General features: G+C 50.8%; 1 protein-coding gene across 3 annotated transcripts in view; it reads left to right on the top strand.

The window, feature by feature from the left end:
• The window catches only part of LOC119969409 (cadherin-22-like), a 1,080,568-nt gene that overhangs the window by 686,360 nt on the left and 375,563 nt on the right, over positions 1–18,645 (top strand). For all 3 annotated transcript variants that reach the window (XM_038803029.1, XM_038803028.1, XM_038803030.1), the window contains one exon: positions 12,724–12,891. In XM_038803029.1, the coding sequence (XP_038658957.1) occupies positions 12,724–12,891 (168 nt within the window). The remainder of the gene's footprint in view (positions 1–12,723; positions 12,892–18,645) is intronic.

Raw genomic sequence — 18,645 nt, 5'->3', positions numbered from 1 at the left:
GATTAGGTGGTACAAACGAGTGACCCCCGGATGGCAAAGGCTCAAGTGCAAGGCACGGAGTTCGTTCACTTGTGCGCTGGGGAGAGGGTGTCTGGGGGCTCGTTGAGCTTGCTGGGGCGATACAAGATCTCGTAATTATAGGTGGAGAGCTCGATTCTCCACCGCAAGATTTTATCGTTTTTGATCTTGCCCCGTTGCGTGTTGTTGAACATGAAGGCAACCGACCATTGGTCAGTGAGGAGGGTGAACCTCCTACTGGCCAGGTAATGCCTCCAGTGCCACACCGTCTCAACGACAGCCTGGGCCTCCTTTTCAACTGTGGAATGTCGAATTTCAGAGGCATGGAGGGTGCGGGAAAAGAATGCCACGGGTCTGCCTGCCTGGTTTAGAGTGGCTGCAAGGGCGACATCTGAAGCGTCGCTCTCTACTTGGAAGGGCAATGTCTCATCTACTGCGTGCATACTGGCCTTGGCTATGTCTGAGCGAATACGGGCGAAGGCCTGTTGTGCCTCGGCCGCGAGGGGAAATTGCGTGGACTGGATCAGTGGGCGGGCATTGTCCGCGTATTGTGGGACCCACTGGGCATAGTAATAAAGGAACCCTTGGCATCGTTTGAGAACCTTGGGGCAGTGGGGGAGGGGAAGCTCCATGAGGGGGCGCATGCGGTCGGGATCGGGCCCCGGTAGTCCGTTCTGGACTATGTAGCCGAGGATGGCTAAGCGGTCTGTGCTGAACACGCACTTCTCCTTGTTATAAGTTAGATTGAGGAGAGATGCGGTGTGGAGAAATTTGGCAAGGTTGGCGTCATTGTCCTGCTGGTCGTGGCCGCAGATGGTGACATTATCTAAGTACAGAAATGTGGCCCGCAGTCCGTACCGGTCAACCATTTGGTCCATGTCTCGTTGAAAGACCGAGACCCCGTTAGTGACGCCGAAGGGAACCCTAAGGAATTGATAGAGGCGACCGTCCGCCTCGAAGGCAGTGTATGGACGGTCCGATTTACGAATGGGGAGCTGGTGGTAGGCGGATTTCAGGTCAATTGTTGAGAAGACCCGGAACTGTGCAATCTGATTGACCATATCAGATATGCGAGGGAGGGGGTACGCGTCGAGCTGCGTGTACCGGTTGATGGTCTGGCTGTAGTCCATGACCATCCTGTGTTTCTCCCCAGTTTTAACCACCACAACTTGAGCTCTCCAGGGGCTATTGCTGGCCTCGATAATACCCTCCCTAAGCAGCCGCTGGACTTCGGTCCTGATGAAGATCTTGTCCTGGGTGCTGTACCGTCTGCTCCGGGTGGCGACGGGTTTGCAATCTGCAGCCAGAGGGAGGGTCAACCTTGAAGGTCGTGAGGCCGCAAATGGTGAGTGGGAGTAGGGGTCCGTTGAATTTGAGGGTGAGGCTCTGGAGGTTACATTGGAAGTCCAGGCCCAGTAAAGGTGTTGCACAGAGGTTGGGGAGAACATACAGGCAGAAACGGCTGAATTCTACGTCTTGTACGGTGAGTCTGACCAGACAGAAGCCCCGGATCGGGACAAAGAGGGATCCGGAGGCCAGGGAGATCCGCTGGTTCTAGTTGGCGGGATGGAACACGAGGGAGCAGCTCCTTACCGTGTCCGGATGAATGAAGCTATCGGTGCTCCCGGAGTCAAGTAGGCAGTAGGTCACGTGGCCGTTGATGAGCACCGTCGTTGAAGTGGTGGCCAGGTTGCGAGGACGGGATTGGTCGAGCGTCATGGAGGGAAGTAGCGGGCGATCGTCCGAAGAGTCCGAAGATTCCGATGTGTAGCGGCAGCGACCCGGGTCCTGTGATCCAGTCCCGAGGGGAGGACAAAATGGTGGCATCCGGAGTACCTGCAGGGAAGAAAATGGCGGCGCCCATGCAGCGCACGTTGTGGGGGCGGGGCCAGATGACGGCAACCATGGAGCGCATGTTGAGGGGGCGGGACAAGATGGTGGCGCCCATGGTGCGCACATTGCGGGGGCGCCGAAAGATGGTGGCACCAACTGATCGCACGTGGCCCCGGGAGCTGCGGACGGTGGCGCCCATTGTGCGATCGGCTGGGGAGAGGGGGAGAGGTCGGGCACGATAGAGGCAACAGCGTGGGCCTGACACATTGCTGCAAAGTGGCCTTTCTTGCCACGAGCTTTGCAGGTCGCGGCGCGGGCCGGGCAGCGCTGGCGGGGGTGCTTCTGCTGGCCGCAGAAGTAGCAGCAGGGACCACCAAGGTGCGCGGTATGGCGAGTAGCGCAGCATACAGCGCGGGAGCGGCCCCAGTCGGGGGGGTCGGTAGCGGGGTCCACGAGGGGTAGGAAGGGTGGGCCGCACGGTGCGCGGGGTAGGACAGCACCATACTGGAAGCGGCCATCATAGAGAGCGCTAAAGTCTTTGTCGCTGCTAGATCGAGCGAGGCCCCTTCCAGCAGTCGTTGCAGGATGGGGTCCGATGCAATACCCGTAACAAATGCATCCCGCATGAGTAGATTCGAATGTTCCATGGCTGAGACGGCCTGGCAGTTGCAGTCCCGTACTAGAGGGATAAGGGCCCGCCAGAAGTCCTCAATTGACTCACCCGGTTGCTGGACGCGAGTGGAGAGTACGTGCCTCGCAAACAGAGTATTCGTCGACTGGACAGTTCCATAGCACGGGCATAGGTCGGTGCGTCCTGTATCAGCGGGAACACGCTGGAGCTCAGTCTGGAGTAAAGGAGTTGTACCTTCTGAGCCTCCGATGGTGCAGGGTCCACTGAGCTGACGTAGGCCTCGAAGACAGCCAACCAGTGGTTAACGTCTTTCCTGGCGTTTGGCGATTGCGGATCCAGCTGCAGGCGGTCAGGTTTTATTCTGATGTCCATGATTAGGGAAATAAATTGATGCGCTAACAATTGCACACAGAAACACGAAACGGTACAAAAGAGGCTTTATTACCGTGAGATGTTATTCCCTCAAGTGGAGCTGTAAAATGGCAGCTCAGGAGACCTAATGGATATTTATACTGCACCCTGTGGGCGGAGCTAGCTGGCAGGGGCTTACCGACAAACTATACAGGGGCTTACCGACAAACCTGTAATAGCAGGTGCTATTGTACATCCCCTAATAGAGGCACACACATATATATACAGTGGTATTACCACAAATATGATTGCTTTCAAATAAAGGAAAATATTATACAAATATAGAAAGAAAAACTAGCATTTATACAGCACAGTGCAAAACCATTTGTCATGCTCATACACTTTAAAGCCAATAAACCACATTTGAAATGTAATTATTGTTGCAATGTAGATAGCACGTCAGCCAATTTGAGCACAGCATGTTCCCATGAACAACAATTTGATAATGATCAGGAAATCTGTTGTCAGGTAATTTAGGGATAAATATTGACAAAACCATCAGGAAGAACTCACTTGCTCTTGTAAATGGTGCAATTGCAACCACCATTTGAGAGGAATGGGCCCGCTCCTTATCATCAACACTGACAGTTTAACAATCCATTGCATAGATGTGTTAGTCTAAATTGTGCGCTCACATTTCTGAAGTGGCATTTGAACCCATGACCTATTTTCTAAGGAATGAGAATTCTCCCACTGGGTCACAGCTATGACATTAGCTCCACTGAGAAATTGCACTCCTCAGCACTCTGTGGGCCAAATGCCAAGGGCAGGATTCTCCAATAATGGGGCTATGTCCCCAGGCCAGCTTAAGAACACTGGCGAACCACTCTGGACTTTTCTGAAGAAAGTCCTGAGTGATTCTCCTACCTGCAGGGGCTAGCAGGGCAATGGGGTGCTTCTCGCAGCTCTGGCTGTGCATACGCAGTCCCACACTTCCAGTCGGGAGTCCGCACATGTGCACGGTGGCAGCCAGCAGCTGCCGATCCATGGGACATGACGGATTCAGCCCGCGGAGTGGCACGAGGAATGTAAGCCCCCCCGAGATTGCGTGTGCCCACAGGTCTGTGAAGCCTGATCGCGCCCACTGGCTGTCCATGCGGTCCCCTACCCGGTGATCGATCCCCCCCACCCCCCACCAGGGCGGCCACGGACTGAGCCCGCAGCCACCACCGGCTGTTCTCGACGGCCGATAGGTGGTTAGAACCATGCCATCGGGTACTCGGCCTGTTTTCCTCGGATAATCCCGGGGGGTCCGCTGTCAATGGCCACCCACCTGTGCTGCATCAGTCGCGCACGTGCGCGTGATTCACGAGCGATTCTCCGGGGACCGCAGAATCGCAGGAGAGGCATCGGACCAGATTTTGGCGTACACGCCCATTCTCTGACATTGCCCACACTCGGAGAATCCAGCCCCCTACTCCTGGGCAGAAAAAGTGGTGATCCTGAATTAGCTGAATACTGAGTTATAGAAAGGATGAGATATTTTGGCAAGTCTTGTGGAGCGAGGCTTGTGTATATTTCAACATACCTCATCCTGTTGCTCCACCAGGTGAAATTTCAGTCGTCCCATGAGACATTAGTGAAAAAACCAGAGGGGAGACGAGGTGAAATTCTTTTATGCAGCGAGTTTCTATGATCAAGAATACCCTGTGCTAAACAGGCACTTCCAAAATGGCATCAAATTTTACTAATTTGCAGCGAAGGGTGTGGCAGAAAGAGAAGAGGGAAGGACCAGTTTATCTCGGAACCAGGACAATGGATTGAATGGTCACCCTGCATGCTGTGTTACTTGAATTTGGTCCATCTACTAGTTTGATTTCCCCATTAACCTTCTCTTCGTTGAAAGTTGATGACCCATTATTTCAAGACATTTATTTTGGGTGATGCATTATCAATTACAACGAGATGAGAGTACAGGGTAATCGAGGCTTTATTACGCGGAGATGTGGAGCCTCCCGCAGCTGCTGCTGAAATGGCTGCAGCTCGGAGAGCCCACACATTTATACTCCGCCTACTGGGCGGTGCCAGCAGGCAGGGATCTACCCGCGTACCTGTAGTACAGGGGCCTGACCATAATATCCTTGTATGCAGTATATAGTACAACAGTGGTGACTATCACATTCGTCCCCTGTTAAAAAAGAGTCCAGCGGGGGTGGTGGTAACTATTTACAGACAGGTTGTTAAAATGATTTAGAAAGAGTACAAATTTAGACGGTCGGGCACCTTGATTGCGAGCGCCGCAGGTGTGGTGTTGATGCAGGCGTCGATTCGGTCGTCGGTGACTCCGGGAGCGTGTCGGGCTCATCTTCATCCACGGGTGGGATCCAAGGGCAGGGTGGATTGTCCTGGAGCGGGGGCTGTGGCGGGGTGCGCCGGGGGAAGGGAGGGTAGTGCCAAGGCAGAAGGGGGGAGGGGGGTGCGTGGGGACCCAGCTGGTGCCAGGTCCCAGAGGGAGACCGTGTCTTGCCGGCCGTCAGGGTACGCTACGTAGGCGTACTGCGGGTTCACGTGGCGTAGATGTACGCTCTCAACCAACGGGTCCGCCTTGTGTAGCCGCACGTGCTTACAGAGGAGCACGGGTCCTGGAGCTGCCAGCCATGTTGGGAGCGAAACCCCGGAGGTGGACTTCCTAGGGAAGGCAAAGAGACATTCATGGAACGTTTCATTAGTCGCAGTACACAGGAGCGACCGAATGGAGTGAAGGGCGTCGGGGAGGACATCCTGCCAGTGGGAGGCCGGGAGATTTCTGGACTGTAGGCCAGCTGGACGGCTTTCCAGACCATCCCATTCTCCCGCTCCACCTGCCCGTTTCCCCGGGGGTTGTAGCTGGTCGTCCTGCTCAAGGCAATGCCCCTGTTGAGCAGGTATTGGTGCAGCTCATCGCTCATAAATGAGGATCCCCGATCGCTATGGACATAGGCACGGAAACAGAATAGAGCAAAGATGGTGTTAAGGGCTTTGATGATGGTGACAGACGTCATGTCGGGGAATGGGATGGCGAAGGGGAATCTCAAGTACTCGTTGACCATATTGAGAAAATACGTGTTGCGGTCGGTGGAGGGGAGGGGCCCTTTGACGTCCATGCTGAGGCATACAAAGGGGCGGGAGGCCTTCACCAGACACGCACTGTCTGGCCAGTAGAAGTGCGGTTTACACTCCGCACAGACCTGGCAGTCCCTGGTGATAGCCCTGACTTCCTCGATGGAGTAGGGCAGATTGCGGGCCTTTATGAAGTGATAAAAGCATGTGACCCCTGGGTGACAGAGATCGTCGTGCAGGGTGCGGAGTCGGTCCACTTGTGCGCTGGCACATGTGCCTCGGGATCGGGCATCGGGGGGTTCGTTGAGCTTACCGGGGCGATACAAAATCTCGTAATTGAAGGTGGAGAACTCGATCCTCCATCTCAAACTTTTATCATTATTGATCTTACCCCGCTGTGTGTTGTTGAACATGAAGGCAACCGACTGTTGGTCAGTGAGGAGAGTGAATCTCCTGCCGGCCAGGTAATGCCTCCAATGTCACACAGCGTCTACGATGGCTTGGGCCTCTTTTTTGACAGAAGAATGGCGAATTTCAGAAGCATGGAGGGTGCGGGAAAAGAATGACAAGGGCCCGTCTGCCTAGTTGAGGATGTCGGCCAGAGCAGCGTCTGATGCATTGCTCTCGGCTTGGTCAACCGCGTGCATCGCGGCCTTGGCGATGTCGGCCTTGATACGGTTGAAGGCCTCGTGAGCCTCAGCCGTTAATGGGAAAACGGAGGATTGAATGAGTGGGCGGGCCTTGTCCGCATAGTTTGGGACCCATTGGGCGCAGTACGAGAAGAACCCCAAGCATCATTTGAGGGCCTTGGGGCAGTGGGGGAGGGGGAGTTCCATAAGGGGGCGCATGCGATCGGGCCCTAGATCTCCATTCTGGACCACATAGCCGAGGATGGCTAATCGGTCCGTGCTGAATGTATGTTAGGTTTAGAAGTTTATCGATGTGGAGGAATTTGGAAAGGTTAGCGTCGTGGTCCTGCTGGTCGTGGCCGCAGATGGTGACCTTGTCCAGGTACAGGAAAGTGGCCCGCAGTCCGTACCGGTCAACCATTTGGTCTATCTCCCATTGAAAGACCGAGACCCCGTTAGTGACGCCGAAGGGAATCCTAAGGAAATGGTAAAGGCGGCCGTCCGCTTCAAATGCAGTGTACTGGCGGTCCGCCTTGCAAATGGGGAGCTGGTGGTAGGCAGATTTCAAGTGCACTGTCGAGGAGACCCGGTACTGTGCAATCTGATTGACCATACCAGATATGCGAGGGATGGGGTATGCGTAGTCAACGCGACTACCCTGTTTTTCTCCCCAGTTTTCACCACTACCACTTGGGCTCTCCAGGGGCTGTTGCTGGCCTCGATAATACCTTCCCGTAGCAGCCGCTGGACCTCAGACCTGATGAAGGTCCTGTCCTGGGCACTGTACCGTCTGCTCCTGGTGCCGATGGGTTTGCAATCTGAGGTGAGGTTCGCAAACAGGGAAGATGTGTCGGCCTTAAGGGTCGTGAGGCCGCATAAAGTAAGGGGTGGTAGGGGCATGCCAAATTTCAAGATTAGGCTCTGGAGGTTGCATTGGAAGTCCAGGCCAAGTAGCAAGGTAGCGCAGAGGGTGGGGAGGATGTAGAGACAGAAGCCTCTGGACTCTACGCTCTGGATGGTGAGGGTGGCGATGTAGTACCCCCGGATCGCCATGGAGTGGGATCCGGAGGCCAGGGAGATTCTGTAGTTGGTGGGGTGGACCGAAAGGGAGCAGCGCCTGACCACATCAGGGTGGATGAAGCTCTCAGTGCTCCCGGAGTCTAGAAGGCAGGAAACTTTGTGCTCGTCGACCTTCACTGTCGTCGACGCAGTCGCGAGGTTGTACGGTCATGTCTGGTTGATCGTAACGGAGGCCAGACGTGGCTGGTCGGCAGCGGTTGCAGGCGATGAGCGGCCAGATGAGGTATCCAACGAGCAGGGATCCTGAGGCGGGGAAGATGGTGGCGCCCACGGGCCGCACGGGCCCTGAGGCGGGCAAGATGGCGGAGCCCACGGGCCGCACGTGTAAGGCGAGCAAGATGGCAAGTAAGATGGTGGCACCTATGGGCCGCACATGTTGTGAGGGGAGCAAGATGGCAGCACCCACGGGCCGCACGTGGTCTGAGGCGAGGAAGATGGCAGCGCCCACGGGCCACACGAGGTCAGCGGCGAGGAAGATGGTGGCGCCCGCAGGTCACGCATGGGGGGCGCCGGGGCAACAGTGGTGATTGAGTGGGTCTGGCACACAGCAACAAAATGTTCTTTCTTACCGCAGGCCTTGCAGAGCGCGCTCCGTGCCGGGCAGTGTTGTCGGGGGTGTTTTCACTGTCCACAGAAGTAGCACTTGGGTCCCCCGGGGATGTGTGCTCGCCACGCGGCGCAGGCCTGGGCTTCACTGGGGGAGATCACTGACGGGATGCACGGTCGGGTGTTCGCTGGCCGGGTCCATGATGTCCAGGAGGGATGGTCCGCGCGGTCGGGGGCATACGCCTGTATGTTGCGTGAGGCGACCGTGAGCGAGAGCACTAGTTTCTTGGTTGCCGTGAGGTCAAAGGTAGCCCCTTCCAAGAGTCGCTGGCGGATGTAGGCCGACTCTATGCCTGTAACGAACGCGTCTCTAAGTAGCAAGTCCGAATGTTCAGCAGCCGAAACGGTCTGGCTCTCACGAGGAGTTGCAGGACACGCCAGAAATCTTCCACAGACTCACAGTTGATGCCGCGTGGAGAGGAGGTGCCTGGCATAGATCTTGTTGGTCTGCTGCGTGTAGTTCTCCTTCAGTAGCGCCATGGCCTCAGCGTATGTCGGAGCATCCTGGATGAGGGGGAAGATGTCCGAGCTCAGCCGTGTATAGAGGATCTGGAGCTTCTGTGCCTCTGAGGGTGGTTCAGTTGCAGATCCCATGTATGCCTTGAAGCAAGCTAGCCAATGTGCGAAGGCTGACTTGGCATTGTCTTCTTGAGGGAGCAGCTGCAGGCGATCACGCTTGATGCGGAGATCCATTATTTAAAAATATCTGCGTAATAAATCGATGCACTATCAATTACGACGAGATGTGAGTCGAGAGTAATCGAGGCTTTATTACGCAGAGATGTGGAGCCTCCCGCAGCTGCTGCTGAAATGGCTGCAGCTCGGAGAGCCCACACATTTATACTCCACCTAATGGGAGGAGCCAGCAGGCAGGGATCTACCCCCGTACCTGTAGTACAGGGGCCTTACCGTAATACCCTCATATGCAGTATATAGTACAACAGTGGTGACTACCACATTGGGGTCAAGCATTCTCTGGTTTGATTGATCTCAGAAACCAGGCCATGGGTGGGGCCGTTTCAGCACTGCTGAGTTCAAGCAACTTAATTGCAGAATTACTTACATTACTAATAGAACTGCAGGGTTTACCTGCCCTGAAAGAATTAACATAATTCTTTTGGCCGCACGGTAGCACAAGTCACTAGCACTGTGGCTTCACAGCGCCAGGGTCCCAGTTTCGATTCCGGCCTGGGTCACTGTCTGTGCGGAGTCTGCACATTCTCCCCGTGTCTGCGTGGGTTTCCTCCGGCTGCTCCGGTTTGCTCCCACAGTCCAAAGACGTGCAGGTTAGTTTGATTGGCCATGCTAAATTGCCCCTTAGTGTCCAAAAAGTTTAGGAGGGGTTATTCGGTTATAGGTATAGGGTAGAAGTGAGGGCTTAAGTGGGTCGTGCAGACTCAATGGGCTGAATTGCTTCCTTCTGCACTGTATGTTCTTTGTTCTATCATTCTCATTGCGATAGAAAATCTAGGAAATGGAAGTTGTGCGATGTCTGTGTGGGCATGCTATGTGGTGTTTGTGTGTGGTGGTTACTTTGTGTGAGTTATGTTCATGAGTGTGTACAGGAGCTTGTGTGTGAAAATGAAAAATATTATGCTGAGTGATGAAGCAGTTAGGATTATGTACCTACACACACATGAACATGCTAACATGCGCACATGGAGCGGGGTTCTCCGATCCCGCGCCGGCCTGCCGATTCTCTGAAGAATCGGCACCAATGGCACTGGCGCAGTCGGCATGGCCTGGTCAGGGGCCGCTCAATGCCCCCCCCCCCCCCCCCCCCCCCCCACCCCCCGCGATTCTCCTCGCACGATGGGCCGAGTTCGGCCGAGTCTCGCTGGCATCGTTCTCATGTGGTCCTACCCGGTGGAACCTCGGCGTTCTGGCTGCAGGGAGAGGCCTGCTGGGGGAGAGGGGGGATCTGACTCCGGGGTGGGGGCCTCCACGATGGCCCGGCCATCGATCAGGGCCTACCGATCGGCCGGCGGGCCTATGCCGGTGGGGGGCCAATGTTCCTCCGCGCTGGGCCGCAGTAGGTCTCCACCATTTTGCGTCGGGGCCGGCACGGAGATGGCAACCCAAGTGCATGCCTGAACTTACACGGGCTGTGCTCGCGCCCACATCGGCAGCTGAAGCTGCGTGAAGCTCTCCAGTGCCGTGCTGGTCCCCTGTGCAGAATCGCTAGGGGCCAGATGACGCCATCGTAAAACGCTCCGGCGTTTGCGACAACGTCAACACTTAGCCCCAGGATCGGAGAATCCCGCCCATGGATTTTTGAAAAATACATTTAGAGTACCCATTTAAATTTTTCTCATTAAGGGGCAATTTAGCATGGCCAATTCATCTACACTACACCTCTTTTTGTTTTGTGGGGCGAGACCCACGCCGACACGGGGAAATGTGCAAACTCCACACAGACAGCACACATGGACACAAATAGCAGGACCCACATACACACAAGCACACACATACACATAAAAGCACACATATACAAGCACATACACAAGAGCATGTACACATGAATACACGTACAAACACACACAAAAAACACGAATGCACAAACACACACAAATAGACAAAAAGACATGCACACGACAAACACAAACGCACAAACACAAACCACACACACAGCACAAACACCACACACATATCACATACGCACACTTGCACTGAAAAATCACAGCCCACAAAGAACATTCAAGTACAGAAGTGATGATGCAGAGATATTCTGACATTTGAAGTGGAATTGAAAATTTATCAATCATCTTGAATAGAACCAACATCCGCACTTCTCTAAAACTGATAGTTAAACTTGCACAATCTCTGAAATCTTGCCAGTTAAGACTGTCTTAATGAATTGCAAGAACAATTGTACGTCTGTCCTGCTTGATTTAGCATGAAGACAAAACTGTCCTTAGAACTGTAACTTTTTTTTAGAGCCACTTGCCCAGTTTGGAAATTGCCTCCCCTCATTTTATCCGTTGGTGCCGAGTTGTGCCATGTGTTTCATCCCATTTATTCAGCTGTGTTTCTTGAAGATCACAAAATCCTGACTTTTAGGAATTCTGGGCAGCTATTTTGATTTTATGGCAAAAACAAAATGTCCTCAGCCCATCAGTGGAAGACTGAAGTTTGCTTTGAACTGGAAGCAAACACTCTGGGCCGGATTCTCCGGTTCCCCAGCCACGTGTTTCTCAGCTGCACACCATTTGCTGGCGGCGGGATTCAATCTTCCCGCCACTTGTCAATGAGATTTCCGATTGAAACCACCGCACGCTGCCAGGAACCCCATGGGCGGGGATGTGCTGCAAGCGGGAATAGTGAATTGCAGCAATCAGAGAATTATGGCCTCTCTCTTTCTAAAATCAGAGCTGGAAGTCCAGGTTTAGGACCACAATCCCCAGCCACAGACTGGACATCACATCACCAGTTTTTGATTGGCAAAGTTTGATGTTTACTAAAGAATACTGTTCCAGTTTGGCAAATACACAAAGCACTTTTTTTTGGCAGATCTTTCCTGGATTGAATCTCCTCAGCATGAAAGTCCCTCCGCACAGATTCCATGCCACTTTGGAATGGTTCCTGTGGCTTGTGAAGGTTCTTTAGATAAACAGGTTAGATGGATTGTCTGCTGCACAGAGTGGTTGTTGTGCCAGCCCTGGTACACAATACAGCAATAGGAAATTGTAGTGAATTGACTCTGTATGATGTCACCAAAACAGAACAATATGCAAATGTTCTGACACATTTCCCAGAATCCATCAACATATGGGATGAGGGCCGATGCCCTGGCCTTTACTTCCTTAATCACACGACAGAGAATCCTGCTCGACTGGCAATCAGTGGCACCACCCACAGCTGCGGACTGGCTGGCAGACCTGTCGGAATTTCTCCATCTGGAAATGATCAAATACACCACCCCAGTGTCAGACGACGGCTTCCACAAAGCGTGAGGGCCATTCATCAGCCTGTTCCAAGACCTGTTTAAAGCCAATAGTGGATAGGGAGGAAGAGGGGTGGGGGGAGGGGGGGGGGGGGGTGGTGGTGCAGTAAGGGCAGATAGGGCCTCTCAGAACAGAAAGGAACAAGGGAGGGAGGGGGCAGCAATGGAGGAACACAGGAAAACATCAGGCAACAGTAACAAAATTGTACATACAAACTATCTCCCTCACCTATTGTATAGTGTACAGTTATAAAAAGTCAATGGAAATATTTTAAAGTAAAATAAAAAGGACAGGGGGGTAAGGGGGCTAGGGACCTAGGATTACCTCCAATGTTTGGTTTTGTATTATTGCATCTGGTCTGCACAGATGTGTTTATTTTGTATTGTATAAAATGAAATCCTGAATAAAAAGATTTTCAAAAAACCTTAGCTAAGTTATATATGTTTTGTAAAGGATTCTCAACATTTTAAGGATGAAGGAACTGCAAGGTTTGGCAATTTATCGTATTCCCTTTTCTTTGTGCTTTGTGCAGGAATAATCCGAACTGCTGTAGCTAACCTGGACCGTGAAAGGAAGGACCACTACGTTTTAGTAATTCAGGCCAAGGACATGGCAGGACAGCTGGGTGGATTGTCTGGATCAACTACTGTGACAATCACCATCACAGACATCAATGATAACCCTCCTCGATTCAACCAGAGTAAGCTATCATCTCCCATACCAATGACAAAAGAGCACGAAGCCTGTGGTGTGGAAAGATCTCCCAACAAATGTATGAATCGATATTTGCTGCATTTCTCTCTTTCTTCACATCTAGATTTCTCTCTTTCCAAATATTTTCTCCTTTGCAGGAAAGGATTATACCACAGCAAGAGGTTGTTTAATCTATTGTACCTCTTAAATGGAGCTCTCCATTTTGTCCGATCCCCCTTGCTCTTCCCCATATCTCCGAAACATTGATCTGAGTATTTATTCAGTTCTTTTTTGAAGTCGACATTGAATCTGCTTCCATTTGACAGCGCATTCCAGATCACAACAATTCATTACAACAGAAAATTTGCCACCTATCCCCCTGCGATTCCTTTGCCAATTATCTTACATCTGTGTCCTCCTCTTACTGATCCTTCTACCAGTGATGAAACAGTTCTGTCTTCACTGCTGCACTGGACTCCCTCCTAACCTTGTTTATTGCCAGTATATATCTATCTAATCTTGCTATGTAAGCAGGTCTATATAATCCTTTTCTCTATCCATTCACGTCCGAATTCTCACCTGCTTCCATTCTAATCTATCCAGTCATTGCCAAAAAATCACTGCCAACTGGCTTCTCTTCCAACTCCTTCACCATTTCCTGAGCATTTCCCCAAGGATCTATCCTGTGGCCCCTTCTTTTTTAAATTATTTTTTCCAATTAATGGGCAATTCAGTATGACTAATCCACCTACCATGCACATCTTTGGGTTGTGGGGGTGAGACTCACACAGACATGGGAGAATTTGCAAACTCCACATGGACAGTAACCCGGGGCCGGGATCGGTCTTCAGCGCAATGAGGCAACAGTGCTAACCACTGCGCCATCATGCCGCCCCTTTGGCCCCTTCCTATGTCTTCATCAGTCTGCTGGCACTCATCGATATCAGCCAAATACAAAATGTCACAGCATGCATAACTCTATCTCACCATCCCCTGTCCCTGTCCTGACACTGTCTCTACAATAACCACAGCCAGAGGATTGCAGGAAAGCTAACATCATTCCACTTTTCAAGGAAGGTGATAGAGATAAACCAGGGAATTACAGACCAGTGAGTCTCACGTCAGTAGAGAGAATCCGTTGGAGAAAATTCCGAAGAAGAAAATTAATCTCCACTTGAAAAGCCAAGGTTTGATCAGGGACAGGCAGCATGTCTTTGTTGGAGGGTGGTCATGCCTTATGACTTTGATTGCATTTTTCAAGGAGGTGATCATGTGTGTACACAAGGGTAGTCCAGTTTATGTACTGTATATGGATTTCAGCAAAGCCTTTGTCAAGGTCCCACATGGGAGACTGTGAAAGAAATTTAAAGTGCATGGGATCCAGGATAACTTAGAAAGTTGGATCCAAAACTGGCTTAGTGTAGGCGCCAGAGCATGGTGCTCGAAGGCTGTTTCTATGACTGGAGGCTGGTGTCCAGAGATGTACCACAGGGATCAGTGCTAGATCCCTTGTTGTTCTTGATATATGTAAATGATACAGGTGAAATTGTGGGAGGGTAGGTGGGAATGATAAGTAAGTTTGCGGATGACACCAAGATTGGCAGGGCAGTTATTTTTTTAAAAATATTTTTATTCTCCTCCTTTTTCACAGTTTTTCTCCAGAATTTACACCCAACAACAATCAATAACCAACAACAAATATCTCAAACCCCATAACAGTAACAACGATCCCATCCTCCCACCATGCCCACACATCAGCTCGCATGTTAACATAAACAAATGACAAAGAAAAAAGGGAATCAGGGATTACCCATAGCCATCTTTAACATACATAGCCCCCCTCCCCCCCACCCCGTCCACCCTTCCCCCCCCCCACCCCACCCACCCTCCCCCCGCCCCAACAAATGTTCGATGCTATCCAGTTCTTGAAAGTGCATAATAAATAGTGCCCATGACTTGTAGAACCCCTCCGAGCTTCCCCTCAGCTCGAACTTAACCTTCTCAAGGGTCAAGTATTCCAACAGGTCCCCTCGCCACGCCAGGGCACAGGGTGGAGAGGCCGCTCTCCATCCCAGCAGGATCCGCCTTCGGGCGATCAACGAGGCGAAGGCTATGATATCTGCCTCCGCACCCGTTTCCAAGCCTGGCTGCTCTGACACCCCGAATATGGCCTCCCCGGGACCCGGGTCCAGCTTCACATGCACCACCTTGGAAATTACCCTAAACACCTCCTTCCAGTACTTCCCAAGCTTTGGGCAGGACCAAAACATATGAACATGATTAGCCCCCCCCCCCCCCCCCCCCCCAACAATGCTCACACACATCTTCTACCCCTTCAAAGAATCGGCTCATCCTCACCCTCATGAGGTGCGCCCTGTACACCACCTTCAGCTGTATCAGCCCCAACCTCGCACACGAGGTGGAGGCTTTCACTCTCCGGAGCACCTCACACCAGACCCCCTCCTCTATAACTTCTCCCAACTCTTCTTCCCACTTCGCTTTGATCCCCTCCAGTGGTGCCTTATCCTTTTCCAACATCGCTCCGTATACCGCTGACACTGTCCCCTTCTCCAGTCCCCTTGCCGCCAGCACCTCCTCCAACAACGTGGAGGCCGACAGGGCAGTTATTAGCGAGGAAGAAGGTCTTAGGTTGCAGAAAGATATAGATGGGTTGGTCAGATGAGCAGATCAGTGGCATTTGGAATTTAACCCTGAAAGGTGTAATGTGATGCACTTTGGAAGGAATAACAAGAGAAGGGAGTTCTCAATGAAGGGCAGACACTAGGAAGCTAAGAGGAACAGAGGGTTTTTGTGATGCACCCACGGATCCCCAAACGCAGCAGGACAAGTTTTTAGGGTAGTTAACAAGACATATGGGCAACTTGCCTTTATCAGTCATGGCAGAGAATATAATAGCAAGGAGATTATGTTGGAGCTATACAAACTTTGGTTAGGCCACAGCTGAAGTACTGTGTACAGTTCTGGTCACCTCACCTTGAAAGGCTATGATTGCACTCGAGGGCGTGCAGAGGAAATTTACCAGGGTGTTGTCTGGGATGGGGCGTTTCAGCTTTGAAGAGAAGCTGGATAGGCTCAGGTTGTTTTCTTTGGAACAGACAAGGCCGAGGGGGGACCTGATTGAGGCATATGAGATAATGAGGGGTTCTGGCAGGGTGGATAGGAAATATCTGTTCCCCTTAGTTTAAAGATCAATAACAAGGGGGCATAATTTTAAGGTGAAGGACAGAAGATTGAGAAGGGTTTTGAGGAAAACCTTTTTCAGCCACAGGGTGGAAAACATTAAAAGTATGTGGATGAGCACTTGAAATGTCATAACATTCAAGGCTATAGGCCAAATGCTGGAAAGTGGGATTAGTGTAGTTTTGTCAGTGCAGACTCAATGGGCGAATGGCCTCTTCTTTGCTGTATGACTCTATGACTATCACATTGCTGTCCAACATCAAATATTGGAAATGTCCTTAAACTGAGTAGAAGGAGACTGAGGTCCATTGCCTTCAGTTCAGCTGCAAAGCTCTGTAATTCACTCCATACATTTGTCTGTTCTTTATCTCTCTCTTTTCCATTAAGATGATTCTCAACACCTTCCTTTTTGACTGAGCTCTTGATCACATTCCCTAACATCGCCTTATATAGCTCAGTGTCAAATGTGGCTTGATAATGTTCCTGTATCAAGCTTGGGACATTTTGCTTTGTTAAAGGCACTATTTAAATACTAGTTGTTATTATTATCATTGTACTCTATTAAAACCACTTCCCTCTATTAAATATCTTCCCGTAACAGCCTCCCCGAACAGGCGCCGGGATGTGGCGACTAGGGGTTTTTCACAGTAACTTCATTTGAAGCCTACTTGTGACAATAAGTGCATTTCATTTCATTTTCATTTCATTTTCATTTCAAAACAGTCTGTACAATCTCTGCACCCTCAAGGTCTTTAGACCCTTCCTGTGTTTCTTTTTTTATCTTTTGTTGATCAGAAATTAGTTCGGCCTGCCTCAATCCGAGGGTTCAAGGGCCCAGGAGTGGAATTGTACCTAAGTATTCCAACTTTCAGGAGGGAAGGGCAGAGGACAGGGAATTTGTCGGACCTTCATTCCAAGCCATTGGTGTTCCCATGCCTCTTTGCTGCTCCACTGCTGTAGGTTCTGTTCTCTCGACACTCCAGTGGTTAACGGTCATTACTATTATTAAGACTCCATGCTCTTTTCTACCTTTTCATTTGTTCAACCAGTACCTATGCTGTGGCCTGTTTTGGGACCAGTAATTCCAATCGGCTGGTTCATGTTTCCCCCTGACTGATTACTGCCGTCTGCAACTCCCCCTGCAGAAATAAATCACCTATTTTAGGACAACATAGAAGAGCCTCGTCCAAACTTGCCTTGTCCCAGCCCATTAGAGAGACGGTGGAAAAGAGTGATTTGAGAGATGGGTCACACTGGAGAAGCTGGGGAAGATCTTTGAGAAAGGAGATCAGAGGAGATTTGTTGGTGGAATTCAAAATTGTGAGGGGTCTGGAAAGAGTAGGTAGAGATAAACTGTGTGCGTTGTAGAAATGTCCGCGAACAAGAGAACAAAGACAAACTGAATGTGAATGGGACAGGAATCGAAGAGGACATTTTATGCAGCAAGTGATTAGGATCTGGCATATACTGCCTGAGAATGTGCTGAAGGAGATTGCAATAGTGGTTTTTGAAAGAGAATTGGATAGTAATGAGAAAAGGGAGCATTTGCAGTTGTGTGGGGAAAAAGTAGGGAGTGGAACAAATGAGTTGCATTTGTTGAGGTCCAGCAGAGAGACAATGGGCTGAATGGTCCCTTGCTGCACTATGAAGATTCTATCATTTTATAAGTGACAGAACAACGATGCTACTTGGAACTGATTTAGTAATTTCATATAGAGAGATGATCGGTGTGAGAAATGGCAACATTTTTACACTGGGTTATCTTGTGGTTGAGATTGAGGCACACTGCTGAACTCGAGCCTGTGCATTGCATCTAACTCTGCCGTACCTGATCTGAATTTCCTTGCTTTATGTCGAACTGATTAATGAGCACAGATTTCACACACTAAAAATTTCAAAAGAACAGATTTGTTTTATGTAATTGAGTTAATTTCCAACTGTGTGATTTGCATAAGGTGACGATCAGCTCTCAATCACCACAGCAGTGTTGTTCAGAACTGAGAAAAACCGAGCAATTCAATCGCAACAAGGGTATATCGGACCTCAGAGCAGAGTTCACATCTGCTGTGCTCCTAGCCTTTATCATGCACGTTGCACACACTGTGAACCCACTCCTATGCACACAATGTGAGCTCTACTCCCATACACACACTGAATCCACTCTTATACGCAGACTGTGAACCCACACTTATACATACACTGCAAACACAATTGCTAGACACACACTGTTAATGCCACTCCTGTACACACACTGTGAACACATCTCCGATACAAACACTGTGAATACAGCTCCTATACGCACACTGTAAACGCCACCCCTATACCCATACTGTGAAAGCAACTCCTATACACACATATTGAACACCACGCCTATAAAAACACTATGAAAACAACTCCTTTCCACACCCTGTGAACCTCACTCCTATAAACACCCTGTGAACTTCACTCCTATACACACCCTGTGGACCCCACTCCTTTACACATCCTGTGAACCCCACTCCTGTACACACCCTGCAAACCCCACTCCCATACACACCCTGTGAACCCAACTCCTATACAC

The sequence above is a fragment of the Scyliorhinus canicula genome, chromosome 7, assembly GCF_902713615.1.
Source record: "Scyliorhinus canicula chromosome 7, sScyCan1.1, whole genome shotgun sequence".
NCBI lineage: Eukaryota > Metazoa > Chordata > Chondrichthyes > Carcharhiniformes > Scyliorhinidae > Scyliorhinus > Scyliorhinus canicula.
This window is presented reverse-complemented; position numbering and strand designations above follow the sequence as displayed.